The sequence below is a fragment of the Mya arenaria genome, chromosome 2, assembly GCF_026914265.1.
Source record: "Mya arenaria isolate MELC-2E11 chromosome 2, ASM2691426v1".
NCBI lineage: Eukaryota > Metazoa > Mollusca > Bivalvia > Myida > Myidae > Mya > Mya arenaria.
Genome location: NC_069123.1, coordinates 49,364,039 through 49,376,816, shown reverse-complemented (window position 1 = coordinate 49,376,816; position 12,778 = coordinate 49,364,039). Strand labels below are relative to the sequence as shown.

Genomic DNA, 12,778 nt, shown 5'->3' with positions numbered 1-12,778 from the left:
GATACTTGTTATGGCGAATATAAATTAATTGCTAAATTTTCATCCCTGTCTGCCTCCTTTTTGCCGGCCCTTACATTTTTTTTACTCATGTACAAATGTTGAACTAGGCTGTAGAGTCTGTATTTGCGTACCAGTCTGATATTCAACAGTGAAACAGTCATCTAAAAAAATGTTACCCCCAGCCCCTGTTTAAAAAATATTTGGATGAAAATCTAGCTATTAATCTACATTGGCCTATAGGGACTAATGGTTTGTAGAACTTCCTATTTTATTACGAAATAAAGACTGGCAAATCATTAGGAGTATTAAAGCTAAGATTCTGACAGCTGGAACCCTTCAGCAAATGTTGATATTTGCTCAAATATAGTCTTTGAAGACCAATATTTCAAGTTTTCCAGTTTTTAACGGCATAGACCAATTTAAATGTTGCGATATAGGTTAATCAACTTTAACAATGCAATGTTAAAAAGTAAAAAAATATCCATCTTCTGCTGTTTCATTGTACAAGTTGTAATGACCTAATGGAGAAAGCGTCAGTTTTCACATTTTTCGACTCGTGTAACCAGTGTGGGCTGCAACCCCACTTCAATCCAAAATATTCATGTATTCTTTCATTGTATTTTTCTGCAATTTGGATATCAAAAGTAAAACAATACTAAAAACAGTATGTTTTTAGATGCATTACCAGTAAAGTAATTCTTCGTGCAAAAACATGAATTCCCTTTAATAGTACACATAAATCAAGTGTTTCTTTTGGAGGGGAGGAGTGTATGTGCAAACCTATTTGGAAATAATTATATGAATGTACGGAAAAATTTAACATCCCTTATGTGTGATTCTGAGCGAAGGTGGCATAAAACATACACTCTGCAGGTCAGCTAGATGTATCTTACTTTAATGCCAATTTATTTTTGAAAGCCTTTCATCAGTTGAGGCCTTATGTAGCAGACATTTGACTCCTATATGTGTGACCTTGATTGTGAATTCAAGTAGCACAAATATTTTACATGTCAGATTGATGTTGTGAGCACTTTTTCCAAGTAATCTTGAAATTCTAAACACCATCTGAAGTCTAGTATTTTGTCCATCCATCCATATATGTGACTTGAATCTTGTGACTTAAATACAACATGTTTTCAAGATTGACAAGCATGATGACAACTGACTTGTAGTGAAATACATTTTTCCATTGACCATGACATTGCCAAAGAAAAACGAGCCCTGGAGTGAATTGCTGACCAAACAAGGCTCATTACTACAATAACAAGGTCCAACATACTTATTACCCTTTTATAATCTTTTCAGGTGTTGAACTTCCATTGCAATCATAAACAACAAAATATCTTCAGGTTATACCCAATCACACACTGATGGTCCGGAATATGTTAAATCCACTGTGCGCAGTACTGAGAATCACCCCTGGTAACTGTCTATGCCAATGTATCTCCTTAATGTCTGTCTGTCCTTGATGAATGAACAATAACTGTGCGGGCACTTCTGGCTCCCCATCTGAGGGGCCCTGTGCATCAATGTCTCGTTCCACACCCAGATCCCAGAGGGACACCTGGTCATCAGAGCCTGCTGCTGCAAACACAGAGCTGTCTGTTGGGTGCCACTCCACGGAGGTGATTGGAGCTGTGTGGTGCTTAAACAGGGCCGCTGGCTTCCCCTGCTGCAAACAAGTACAGCACTAATTATCAAAAATTATTTATCACAAATCTTGATTTTTTAATAAACATATAGGGGTTATATACTGACAATCATTTTTTGGCATATAACATATGTATTTTAAGGTCACATTCAGTGATTCATTCAAATAATATCCAGGCCAACATTTCTATAAATATAATTTCCAAAGCATTGATTTTGTAAAGATTGCTTTCTTTTTTGTCAACACAACACATGTGCAGCACAAGCAGATCATATGCTCTGTGTATTTTTTCTAGTCAACATAGGGGCAAAGCATTTTCTAAACCATAGAGCCTGAATACACATGTGCATATGGTCAAGTTTCCATGTGAATATCTTGAACAGACATAAAAAAAACACCCAATGATAATGTTTATATCCACAAAACCAAAGACTGACACAAGTTTTCAGAATGCCTCATCATTTTTCTTCAAATAACTGATGACCTAAAATTACAAGTTAAGCAAGCCTTGAAGGCATAATCTTAGATCCTTTAAGCATCTCTCCTGGTTTGTTACCTGGAACTGCCTGAGGTCCCAAACTTTGAGGACTCCATCGTCCCCTCCAGACAGGATAAACGGCTCGTTGCGGTTCCAGTGTATCACATTCACATCTCTCTCATGTGCGTCAGCCGCTGTCAACATGCACGCCTTGTGTGGCGCCGCCCTACTGTCCCAGATACGAATACTGCGGTCCACAGAACAGGAAGCAAACACCTATAATACCGTAAACATCTTTAATAACAATAGAAACCATTCCAATAAGGAACTAAGGCTCAGTAGAGGCAAACACATGCAGAAAAACAAGAGAAATGTTGAAAGAACCTCAACCCTTTTAAGGTCTTTATGCCTCAAACAAACTACAGGCTTAGAAATACCTGATAAGCCTATAACTAGTTCAATTGAATATCTCAATATCTTACATTTTATACAGCATAGATAATAAACTTAAGTGCCCACATTGTCCTCAGTTGGTGACCACTGGAGGTCCTCCACGGATGATGTGTGAGCTGAGAACGGTCGCTGATCCACCTTCCAGGTGCCCCCCTCCCCTGGCGTCCACAGATGGATGTTCTTGTTGCAGTCACCAGACAGCAGCTTGCCTGGGAATGATCTTTATATGTTGCATTGTTTGTCATATCACCTCTTCAGAACCTTCAGAGGCCAGGACTAATAATTTACTGGTAAATATAGGAGGAAGTCAACTGTCTCTAATTCATAATCGATACAACACATTAACTTCAGCCTTAGTTGGTTGTCTGGTTACCAAGTGGTTAGCGCACTTGCTTCTCACCTAGACGACCCAGGTTCGGTTCCCGGCCTAGACACATGTGAGTTTGGTTTGTGAACACCATGCTTGACAAGTGTGTTTCCTCAGAGAACTCCAGTTTCCCCCACAAAACAAGACCAAACTTATGTGTTATATTGTGCCAACAAGAGTGATTGTAATATTGTGCCAACAAGAGTGATTTTTATAATGTTGTAATAACTTGTTTCACAATAATTTTAAAATAAATAAGTTTAAACTACTTCTTATCAAGACTTTAATACATAAACTTATTTCATATAGTTTTGTTTGCGAGGTGTATCAATAACATTTTCTACTACCAGGTGATGTAGTTGACCAGTCAAGCGCGAAGCCCTCCACCTGGTGACCAGAGAATGTGAACAGTGCTGGCTTTGATTCATCATTCTTTACGTAGCTACTCATCATCATCGGGTCATTCAGTGCCATCAGAGGTGACATCAGGTCCCAGATCTGTACCTTTCCTTTGTCTGACCAGGTGGCTGCTAAAGTGTTTTCTTTATGTCTTGTAACCTGTAATAGTCAACTTTTACAAATTGGCAGAATCGGTAGATTTTAGACCTTTGTATCGAAATTTATTGCATTATTTTATTAATATATCAACATTTATTAGACTTTCAAGATGTACAGCAAGCTAATCCTATTACTTTAATAAAAGATATGAGCAAAAGAATACTTTATAACCGGACCATTCATAGCCCACAGCGTACCCTGATCCGGTTGACAGCTCCAAGACTGTGGTTGATTATGGCCGTTTCTAACTCGGGCTTCTCCTCCTCGTCCTCACTCTCACTGCTCTCAGAGTCCGAGTCACCCTCTTTTGACGCCTGTGAATACATACATATGTGACTATATTGTCAGGATAAACAACATAATTATAGAAGGTATTATGAAAGGATGTTTTTTAGATGTATTGTATCAGGTTTTGTATAAACAAATATACATCAGACTGCAAAGAAGTATTTATTAACCAAGCAAGACATAATACAAGTTATGAGAAAATTCTTTTTTATATGTCCCCTTTGATTAGTTTCACATTTATTGCACTGTGTATAGTTTATACAAAAAAACTGCACTTAACTTTTACACAACATTTCCCAGAAATTCCATTCCAATCAGTCTCATATACATTTTTTTTTTAATGCAAGCTAAACAAGGCAGTCCAAAGGACAGCTATTATGCCCCGCTGTTGTTTTTTAGTATATTTTGTATTTCTCGCAACCTGACTGGTACGTTGAATCTGACCAAAATTGAACACAACCACTGGCCACTGGTCAAGAGTGGGAATATAGGAAATACAAGTTGTTTGACCAGTTACCTAAATATTCTTGGATATTTGAACATATTTTAAAAGGATATTTGTTTAAGTTTTTCATATTGTGTGTAGTGTAGGTAAGACCAATGTCAAGGTTACTTTGGCAAAACATAGGAAGGAAAATGAGTCCTTGATTTATAACATCGATGAAATAGCAAGCCTTAAGTATTTTCGATAAAGTGATACATATATATTGTGGTGACGTCATAACAGTTGCTTTTGAAGAGAAAACACATGTTATAAACATATTATCACATTTGTGTCCATTGTTTTTTTAAATATAAAGCTTGTTGCACATAATAATAATGCTTGGTAGAGTGCGTTTAATATCAATCTGTGCAACTTGTTCAACACTTTCAATAAACATTTATATCTTATCCTCTATTAAGCACTGTCATAATATGGACCCAAAACTTAATAATGGATTACTGGCACAAATTGGAATTGGTTCAAGTTCTTGGATCAATTCAGTTATTGTTGCTAAAAGTACATGAAATGTATAAGGTCAATAAATCCAGTAAGAATTGACATGCCTACACTGCTAAATGTAAAAAGCCCGGCCACAAGCATGTGTACTATGACCTTTAAATGTAATATGTGACCTTGAACTTTGAGGTATGGACCCGGGTCAAGGTCACTGCACATCGTCTCAATAAGGACAACATTTGTTCCAAGTAATATGGTAATCCATCAATGCATAAGTAAGTTATAGCGCGGGCACGAGCATGTGTACTCTGACCTTTAAATGACTCGTGTGACCTTGGCCATTGAGGTATGGACCCGGGTCAAGGTCTCTGCACATCGTCTCAATGAGGACAACATTTGTAACAAGTAATATGGTAATCCATCCATGCATAAGTAAGTTATAGCCCGGACACCAAATGTTACAGCCAGACGAACGAACGGACAGACAGACAGACAGAAAAGATGGACAAAGTGCATTCCTATAATCCCCTCCATCCACGGAGTGGGGAGGGGATTATAGGAATGCACTTCACATTAAAACATCTGAATTATTCAGAATGGTTTCTTTCAGAAAAACAAAATGTTCATGTAATATTTGTGTTTGTCAAAAAAATAAATCAAAATTCATATAAAGAACTGTGTAAAATGCAGCACTTGACAGCATAGTGGTTTGGATTTTAATGCAATTTGTTGTTTTTTCACTGTTGGATATAAAAACATATAATAACTATTAATACAATGTACATTAAATGAATTGGCTTTAAACTTTAAAGCCTGCAAGACCAGAGTGGTACATATTTTTCTCAAATACAAGACATGAATATAAAGCATTTTGAATTTAAAACCCCCTAATATAGATCAGTCCCACAGTCTTAAAATCCCTTTATTTCTTGAAAAATCATTAAACCTTCATAATTTATAGCAATTAATCACTGTAATTACAATGTACATGTAAAGTGGCACATCCAAATAAATATAAAACCAAATTATTATTCAAGTAGACCTTTAAGGTTCTGTTCAGGTTGGACATCTTCATGATGATGACATGGTTTGTCTTGCCTCTCTGTGCCTGCGTGCCTGCCGCCATGTAACAAGTCATAGGGTAAGTCTGCCGTGATTCCCCCAAGTTGTCCGGGACCACATCAAAACTAAGACATGGTGATCCTACAATATAGATACGTATACATATAATTATTCTTGCATTCAAGCTTATATGGTTTGGAAGGGTACCAGCGGGGTGGGTATTTTTTGTGGAATTTTAATACATATATGACCCCTCCCCACACACACACCTTTAAGTATATGACAGAGCTCACATGAACAGAAAAGGCATTTCATCTTTACATTTGACAAAAGTTTCCAAACTGTACTGGTTTTTGTTCGACTGTAGGCAACTAGGCCTGCAGACTTTTATAATCATATCTTGGAATCTAACAATGGCATATTGACATAACATTTTTAACTTTTTACGAATAAATGCGCTGTAAGAACTGCGGCATTCAATGACCTTATTAACATAAACAAATGTCATCTAAATTACCTAGTTACCAATCCGTTCCAATAGCTATGGAATGGGATCTGCATATTAAGTGGCTTGCCAAAATAAGTGCTGTAATGCCATCCATAATATATTTTGCGGATAATATAGTGCAAAATACTGCATTATTACGCAATTAAAGTCCTAGGAAACGCAATTATTCTAATATCTTCAAGTTACAAAAGGCAATTTATCAAGCAGAATACCCAAATAGTTTCAAAATGAACAAGTATTGAATCAAAATAAATACATGTATATATCTATTTAGATGTTGGCTGCAGCCTGGGAACTAGATACATGTATTATCAGTTAAAAAAAAATCTGCGGCGTATTGGATTCAGACAGGTTTATTCCCCAAATATTAACCAGTTAAATAGCAGGAAAAAACATGGATCTGATAATGTACTTAAACCAGTACTAAATGCATATTATAGCATTTTAAAGTTAAAATCAAATCGAGTGAAGTGTTGAGTATAGTCATGTTATGCCGGATGGAAAGTGTGTGAAAAAGAATCTCAGTTTGTCTCCGTAATATCAGCCAATAGTCTTGAGCTGTTTCATATACACATTTAATTATTTATAAACCACTGATATAAATCTGTTCATTAAGACCACGAGTGACATAGTTTGAGGGCAATTTTAAGATACAGGGAATAAATTATAGTATACGTAAGTTCCAATCTAGAGCAATTTAGCACTAGGCTCCTGTCATCGTAAAAAGAAATCTTAAACATAAGGCCACACCAAATTAATGTTTAGTTCCTCGGATTTTTGCCAAAAAAAATTGGAGCGAGCGAGCGAAAAACAATTTTTTTGTCAGTTTTCATAAAAACCGAAGCGAGTGAAGAGTGAAAAAAATATTTTTCCTTACATTCAATATAAATAAGAAAGATTGTTCAAAATAATTGCCCTTAAACCCATTTTAATGCCATCTTGAACTGAACCTCTAATGGACATTGGGTAAATGTCGGAATACATACTATTTATTCATCCGTGTTTAGTACAAACATTATATGGATAAATTTAATTTCTTATATAATTAAAACGTACTTTAGTATGACGATCATTCATAATAATAAATAACCCTACTTATAGTAAAAAATTTGAAACGACTTATATAAATCTACCTGAATCAGTTTAACATCATATGCAACTGTATTTAGACATAACTTAGGATTGATTTTGGATTTGTGAAAAAATGATAACTTACACAGGCATCATCAAACATCAGACTCCATATAACATAGACTAAATTTTGTTTGTTTTTATTATCACAGGAAATGCAATGACATGTGCTTATTAAAACAAAAAGAACAAGGGTATTTTTCAGAGTACTTTTTTTGTTATTTAGATGTTTTTATGCACCAGCCAAATGTATATGACCCCCCCCCCCCCCAAGTCCGGAATAGCGGTGACTTTGACATCTGGTCTCTCAAAACCCGGGTTAAATACCCGACCTGCAGGGACACACTGCTGTCAAAATCACTGCCAAATGGCCTCGCAACCCCGAATACCTATGTGAAGTTTGTCAGAGGTGGCCGAGTTATTACGATTGGGTCGTGTTGTTCCGCTTGGCATAATTGTTGTCTGTGTCAGTCAACTTTCGTTTTTTTGGAAAGTTAAATAATGTGTTTTAATGCATTAAATGCTTGTTTTGTGCAAAATAGCTTTGCACTTCCATGGTAAAATATGAATATAAACCTTTTCTATCCATTTCAACCATAAAATACTTCACTTAATACAATTTTAATATTTTTCAAACACCCCCGGTTCTTCGCACATACCCATTTAGACGTTAGGGATTGGAAGAATCCCGAACAACACGTCTATTATTTTAGACTAGGCCCATTCCTTGCTATTTTTGGCGCAAAAATGAGCACCGCATTCACTCAGCACTGTGGAGCCACCTGGAGGGTAAAAACACTGCTCATTTCCCCCATTATCCTTGGTATATCCCTGGCCATGGGGGGCAGTGGTTAAAATTGACTGGTGCATACATGTACTTCAAGGAGCTTTAAAAAATCAAAAAAGAGGAGTATTTTTGTTTTTCTGTGAAATGTCTTCAAGGGAACCGATCTTGCACCCTTCTTCACATGACTACTTGGACGTCAGTATAATTAAGCAACCAAAAATAAGCTTGGTCTTCCATTATGTGTGCATAATTTGACAGGTACAATAAGCCAGTTTCATTATTTTGTGAGAATCAAGCTTACCTGTCTGTGCCTGGTGGTACATAACATAGGCTGACTCGTCACAGACAAGTTCTTCTCCTTCCTGTAAGGGTTCCCCAGGTAGATACGTTTTCGCTGGACCTTCATCTTCACCCTCATCTTCCATATCCGATCCACATTGGACCTCTTCTTCCATTTCCTCATCACTTTCATTTTCCATGTTTTCAGTGTCAGCCATGCTGTTTCCGGTTTTAGGTCTGACCTTGACCTCATTACGCGTACACCAATCAAATTGGGCAATCTCGCCTTCGATACACTACAAACAATATGGCGGACCTGCGGTACGAAAGGTAAATTTTGCTTAAAAAAGCGTATTACGTGTAACCTGATCTATGCTTGGTAAAAACCTACAGTTTAGAGTGAAAGGCACAAGTCTAAGGCCAAATTTAACCTGGTTCTGGCATATATTTAATTAAAGTTAGAATAAGAAACTATAAATGTTAATTTTACATCTTTATAAATTATCTTATATTTTCCCTTTACTACAATAGTGACACTTCTATTTTTTAAATGCAGAGCCCCTGAAAGAAAAGTTTTTTTTTTTTAATATTTTTGGCTCGTGGCTGGATATCAAACCCACAACCTCTCACTCTCATATATGTAGTCATTGAAAATAAGTTGGGATTAACAAACCCGAATTCTTATACTATTGCTTGGCATCAATCATTTAACAAACCCTGATAAATAAAATTCAGAATATGAGTAAGACATTTTACCATTGCAGGGCTTGTGGGCTTGACTGTTCATTTCGACCACTGCCCATAATGAGAATATCAGATTGGCAGGAAAATGTATTGAATCACTGCCGCAACATACCTAAGAAATAATGAACGTAGTACCAGTTTTTCACCGGCACTCCTGGCTTTGAGGAGTAATACTTGGAAACAGGCAGATTATGTACTGGAAAATTGTCTTCTATGTATCGGTGCATTTTACATCTGGTGTGTTAAAGAACGGAAGGGGTCTATTTCAATTATATCATAACAGCTATGGTATTTCACTTAAACATGCATAAATTATGTTCTCATACGAGACGAAAATTTGCGCAATATCTGTATTTATAATATCAGAATAAATACAGAAATACACTCAAATTACAAGAATTTTTGGACTAAGTCATCATGGTCATGGGATCTGGATCCCCCGGGGGGACCAGGGGATGGGTTGAAATTCCGGGGGATCCCCCCCCCCCCCCCGCCGGGGATATGACATGTATGTTAACTGTTTGCTTTTCTATTTGATCTCAGCCAAAATACATGTATACTGGTTGAGAAGAAGTTGCAGACAGTTTTTACTGGCTTTTATTAAATTATTCACACATATTTAAATCCATTACTAAAAATGTTCACATTTAAGATAACTGCAGCTTAAGCTGCAATTGTTGATAAATTTTCACATGTGTGCCGTCACACATAGTGTATCTAATAGGAGCACCAAGAGGGAACATACACCGTTCTGATTTGCTAGTGTTGAGATTCAGTTTCTGACATTGATTTTGTGGCGGCTTTTCCGTGCTTAGCAAATGTTTTTTATCTGTTTACTAATTAACTAAAAATTGGTATATTATAATAATTTTTTTTAAGCTTTTACATGTTCTTGAAGTAAAATGCTGACACTTATGCTGTTCCAAAATTAGACTGATAACCTTTTGTACGAATTTTGTTAATAGAGAAACAAAAACTGTAGTGTATAAGGCAGCAGAGATCATTACAAGTATGTATTTCTAATTAAAGGTAATTGGTTACTGAGATATAATTATTACACTTAATGATGCTGGGGGTGTATTGGATTTGTATGGGATATGAAGTGTAACTAGTAATGCATGTACCAATATTCCAACAAACTTGCATACATGTACATTGTATGTTATCGGAACTGATTGGCAATCTTGTTTAATATTTAGCTAGAGCCGCATGACCATGCAAAAAAGAAAACCTTAAATTTTGAGTTTGAAGCTAGCGTTTTCAGATATATGATTTAGATTAGTAGTGAAAGTACAATGTATGTTGTTGGCAGTGCACAAAGGCATTTCATTTGTTATTTACAGTCAAATACCGATTAATTGTATCAGATGCAAGTATTAGTGCATAAAAAATAGAAAATAATATATTGCTGTAAATCATGAAAATTTCTAAAGTCTTGTGCTTATCTAAATGTATATTATTTTAAGTGTTTTTTGTTTTCTCATTCTGATCATTCAAATTTGCCAAATGGAATAGTAAGTATCATGACATTGGCATAATTGATCCTTTATCAAACTTGTGCATAAAAATAAAAGAGCAGTTAACAACTGTTTTTTTGATGACCTGTATCATTTGAAACAACCATCAAATAATGCTGAAAGCAAAATTAACCTTAACATTGTTCTGAAATTACTGATTAAAATGTTCCAACTTGGCTGAAATTGCCATAAAAATGTACAACATGGTTGTAATTCCCATGAAAATGTAATGAAATTCAGTACATTGTAATCCATTTTCTACCTTCACAAATATTCTATTGATGTCTTGGTTTTTATTTCAGTAGTAGCTTTATATGATGTGATTATTCAATTATTTTAATCCATTTAAAATATGCAGGAACGTCTATAGCACTTATTTTTTTCATTATTAAAGTTTGTAACAGATTTAAGCTTTTTTCAGAAAATCAAAAGTTCAATCCTTCAAATAGTACATTACTAATGATAAACAATAAATGCTAGCCAGTGGTTGGATGTTTGTTCTGACTGAATATTGATGTATGTGAAGAAAAGATTCATTGATTTCAGAACAGTTACTGTTATCTGTTGTCAACATTTCTAAGAGATAGTATTGAGCTGAGTTCACATTCATGCGGACGGTTGCTTGTTTCCTAAGCCATAAAAGGCTTAGTGACAGTTGACCTTCATTGATGCTCAACGTTAGCGCTTAGAGGGGCAGTGGACAGAAGAGAATCAATAACTTCTCAGGTGTCTGGGAAAGCGCTGCAAAAACAAGTGTTTCTGATGAATGACTTTGTGATTGTAAAAAGAATAAATAGACGTGTTGAATATTTACCAAGAATCACAAACATTCCATAATATTTGGATTTGACTAGCACAGAAGAGATTTGATTTCTATCGAGGAATATTTTCACTAGGATATCAGGGGATGTTTTGTGTTAAAGATTTTTGATGATAAGATAAGTCATTAAGGATAAAGACATTAAATAGCGATCAGGCAGAAACTATTGAAAAAAACATTATTGTCTCGGAAGTTATTATTTTAGGCCTTGTCTTTATAAAATTTAACATTTAATGTCATTTAAATTAAACTTCAGCTCTTTGAGCTGCAATAAAAAAGGCTGAATGCATGCATGTGATTTTACATTAGAATTTTATAACATTCAATTTGTTTAAGATATAGTTAGCTCTTTGAATTCAGTTTAATTACAGGATGTATCTTTAACATCAGAAAATTTCCAATTTTGAAAGGCACAAAATTAAGAATTTACAAGAAGTAAACCTAAATAGCATTTTGGCATTATGAAGAAACTGAAATTATGAAAAATGAAGGATGAAACAGTGATAACCAGTGACAAGAAAATAACCATCAATGACCAGATTTTCTTGATTTAATAGCATATTGGACTTGTTTGTCTATAGTGGTGTTCTATGATGGATCAAGTGGGCAACTCACGCCTATGGAAGAAATTACACGACCCAACATCAATAACACCTAGAGCCCAACAATGGTAAGTGACGTCCCACAATGTGACCATGGGACCCTACTAGCAGTGTTAGCTTGGAGCAGTGTTGTTATAGTTTCAGTGTTGTTACTGTCAGAGGCTTAGCTGTCACAGAGTGTTGGTATATCAGCGTCATACTATTCATGGATCACAATTTTAGAGAAATGAAGTCAGAATATTTAATTAATCTCTTCACCGTGTCATTGTAAGACAAACTTGAGGCTGCAAAGATAAAAATATAAACCACTCAAGATTATACATTTAAAGCAATTGAGATGAAAATGGCCAAAGAGTTGATTTAAAGCTGTTTGAATTCTGACCTTATTTCTTTGTATGTTAGACACAATCTTATCACAATCATTTTTATTGGAATGATGAATGTCACAAAACTTTTCTCTTGCATAAAGCTTACATATTGTATCCTATATATAATATTTGTGTTATGTGTTAACAAAACAAATGTGTAAAAATAACCCAGGAGAGATGGATTTACATAAATACATTACATAATTAGATCCTTGAATATACTTT

General features: G+C 35.3%; 2 protein-coding genes across 7 annotated transcripts in view; one reads left to right on the top strand and one right to left on the bottom strand.

Annotated features, from left to right (window-relative positions):
- Window positions 1–1,276: 1,276 nt before the first annotated feature.
- LOC128225246 (glutamate-rich WD repeat-containing protein 1-like) lies at window positions 1,277–8,735 on the bottom strand. Its single transcript, XM_052935350.1, has 7 exons — window positions 8,525–8,735; window positions 5,778–5,938; window positions 3,705–3,821; window positions 3,297–3,507; window positions 2,649–2,791; window positions 2,208–2,405; window positions 1,277–1,672 (listed from the first exon to the last, which is right to left on the bottom strand). The coding sequence occupies exons 1-7, from the start codon at window positions 8,718–8,720 to the stop codon at window positions 1,361–1,363; spliced, it is 1,338 nt and encodes a 445-aa protein (XP_052791310.1). The 5' UTR covers window positions 8,721–8,735; the 3' UTR covers window positions 1,277–1,360.
- A 59-nt stretch (window positions 8,736–8,794) lies between these two features.
- LOC128225239 (uveal autoantigen with coiled-coil domains and ankyrin repeats protein-like) overlaps window positions 8,795–12,778 on the top strand; it is a 35,128-nt gene continuing 31,144 nt past the window's right edge. For 5 of the 6 annotated variants that reach the window (XM_052935342.1, XM_052935341.1, XM_052935337.1 and 2 more), the window contains exons 1-2: window positions 8,818–8,832; window positions 12,165–12,253. In XM_052935342.1, coding sequence (XP_052791302.1) covers window positions 12,174–12,253 — 80 coding nt within the window. In that variant the 5' untranslated portion in view covers window positions 8,818–8,832; window positions 12,165–12,173. Of the gene's footprint in view, window positions 8,833–12,164; window positions 12,254–12,778 lie in introns of all 6 variants that reach the window. The other variant, XM_052935338.1, reaches the window with a different exon arrangement.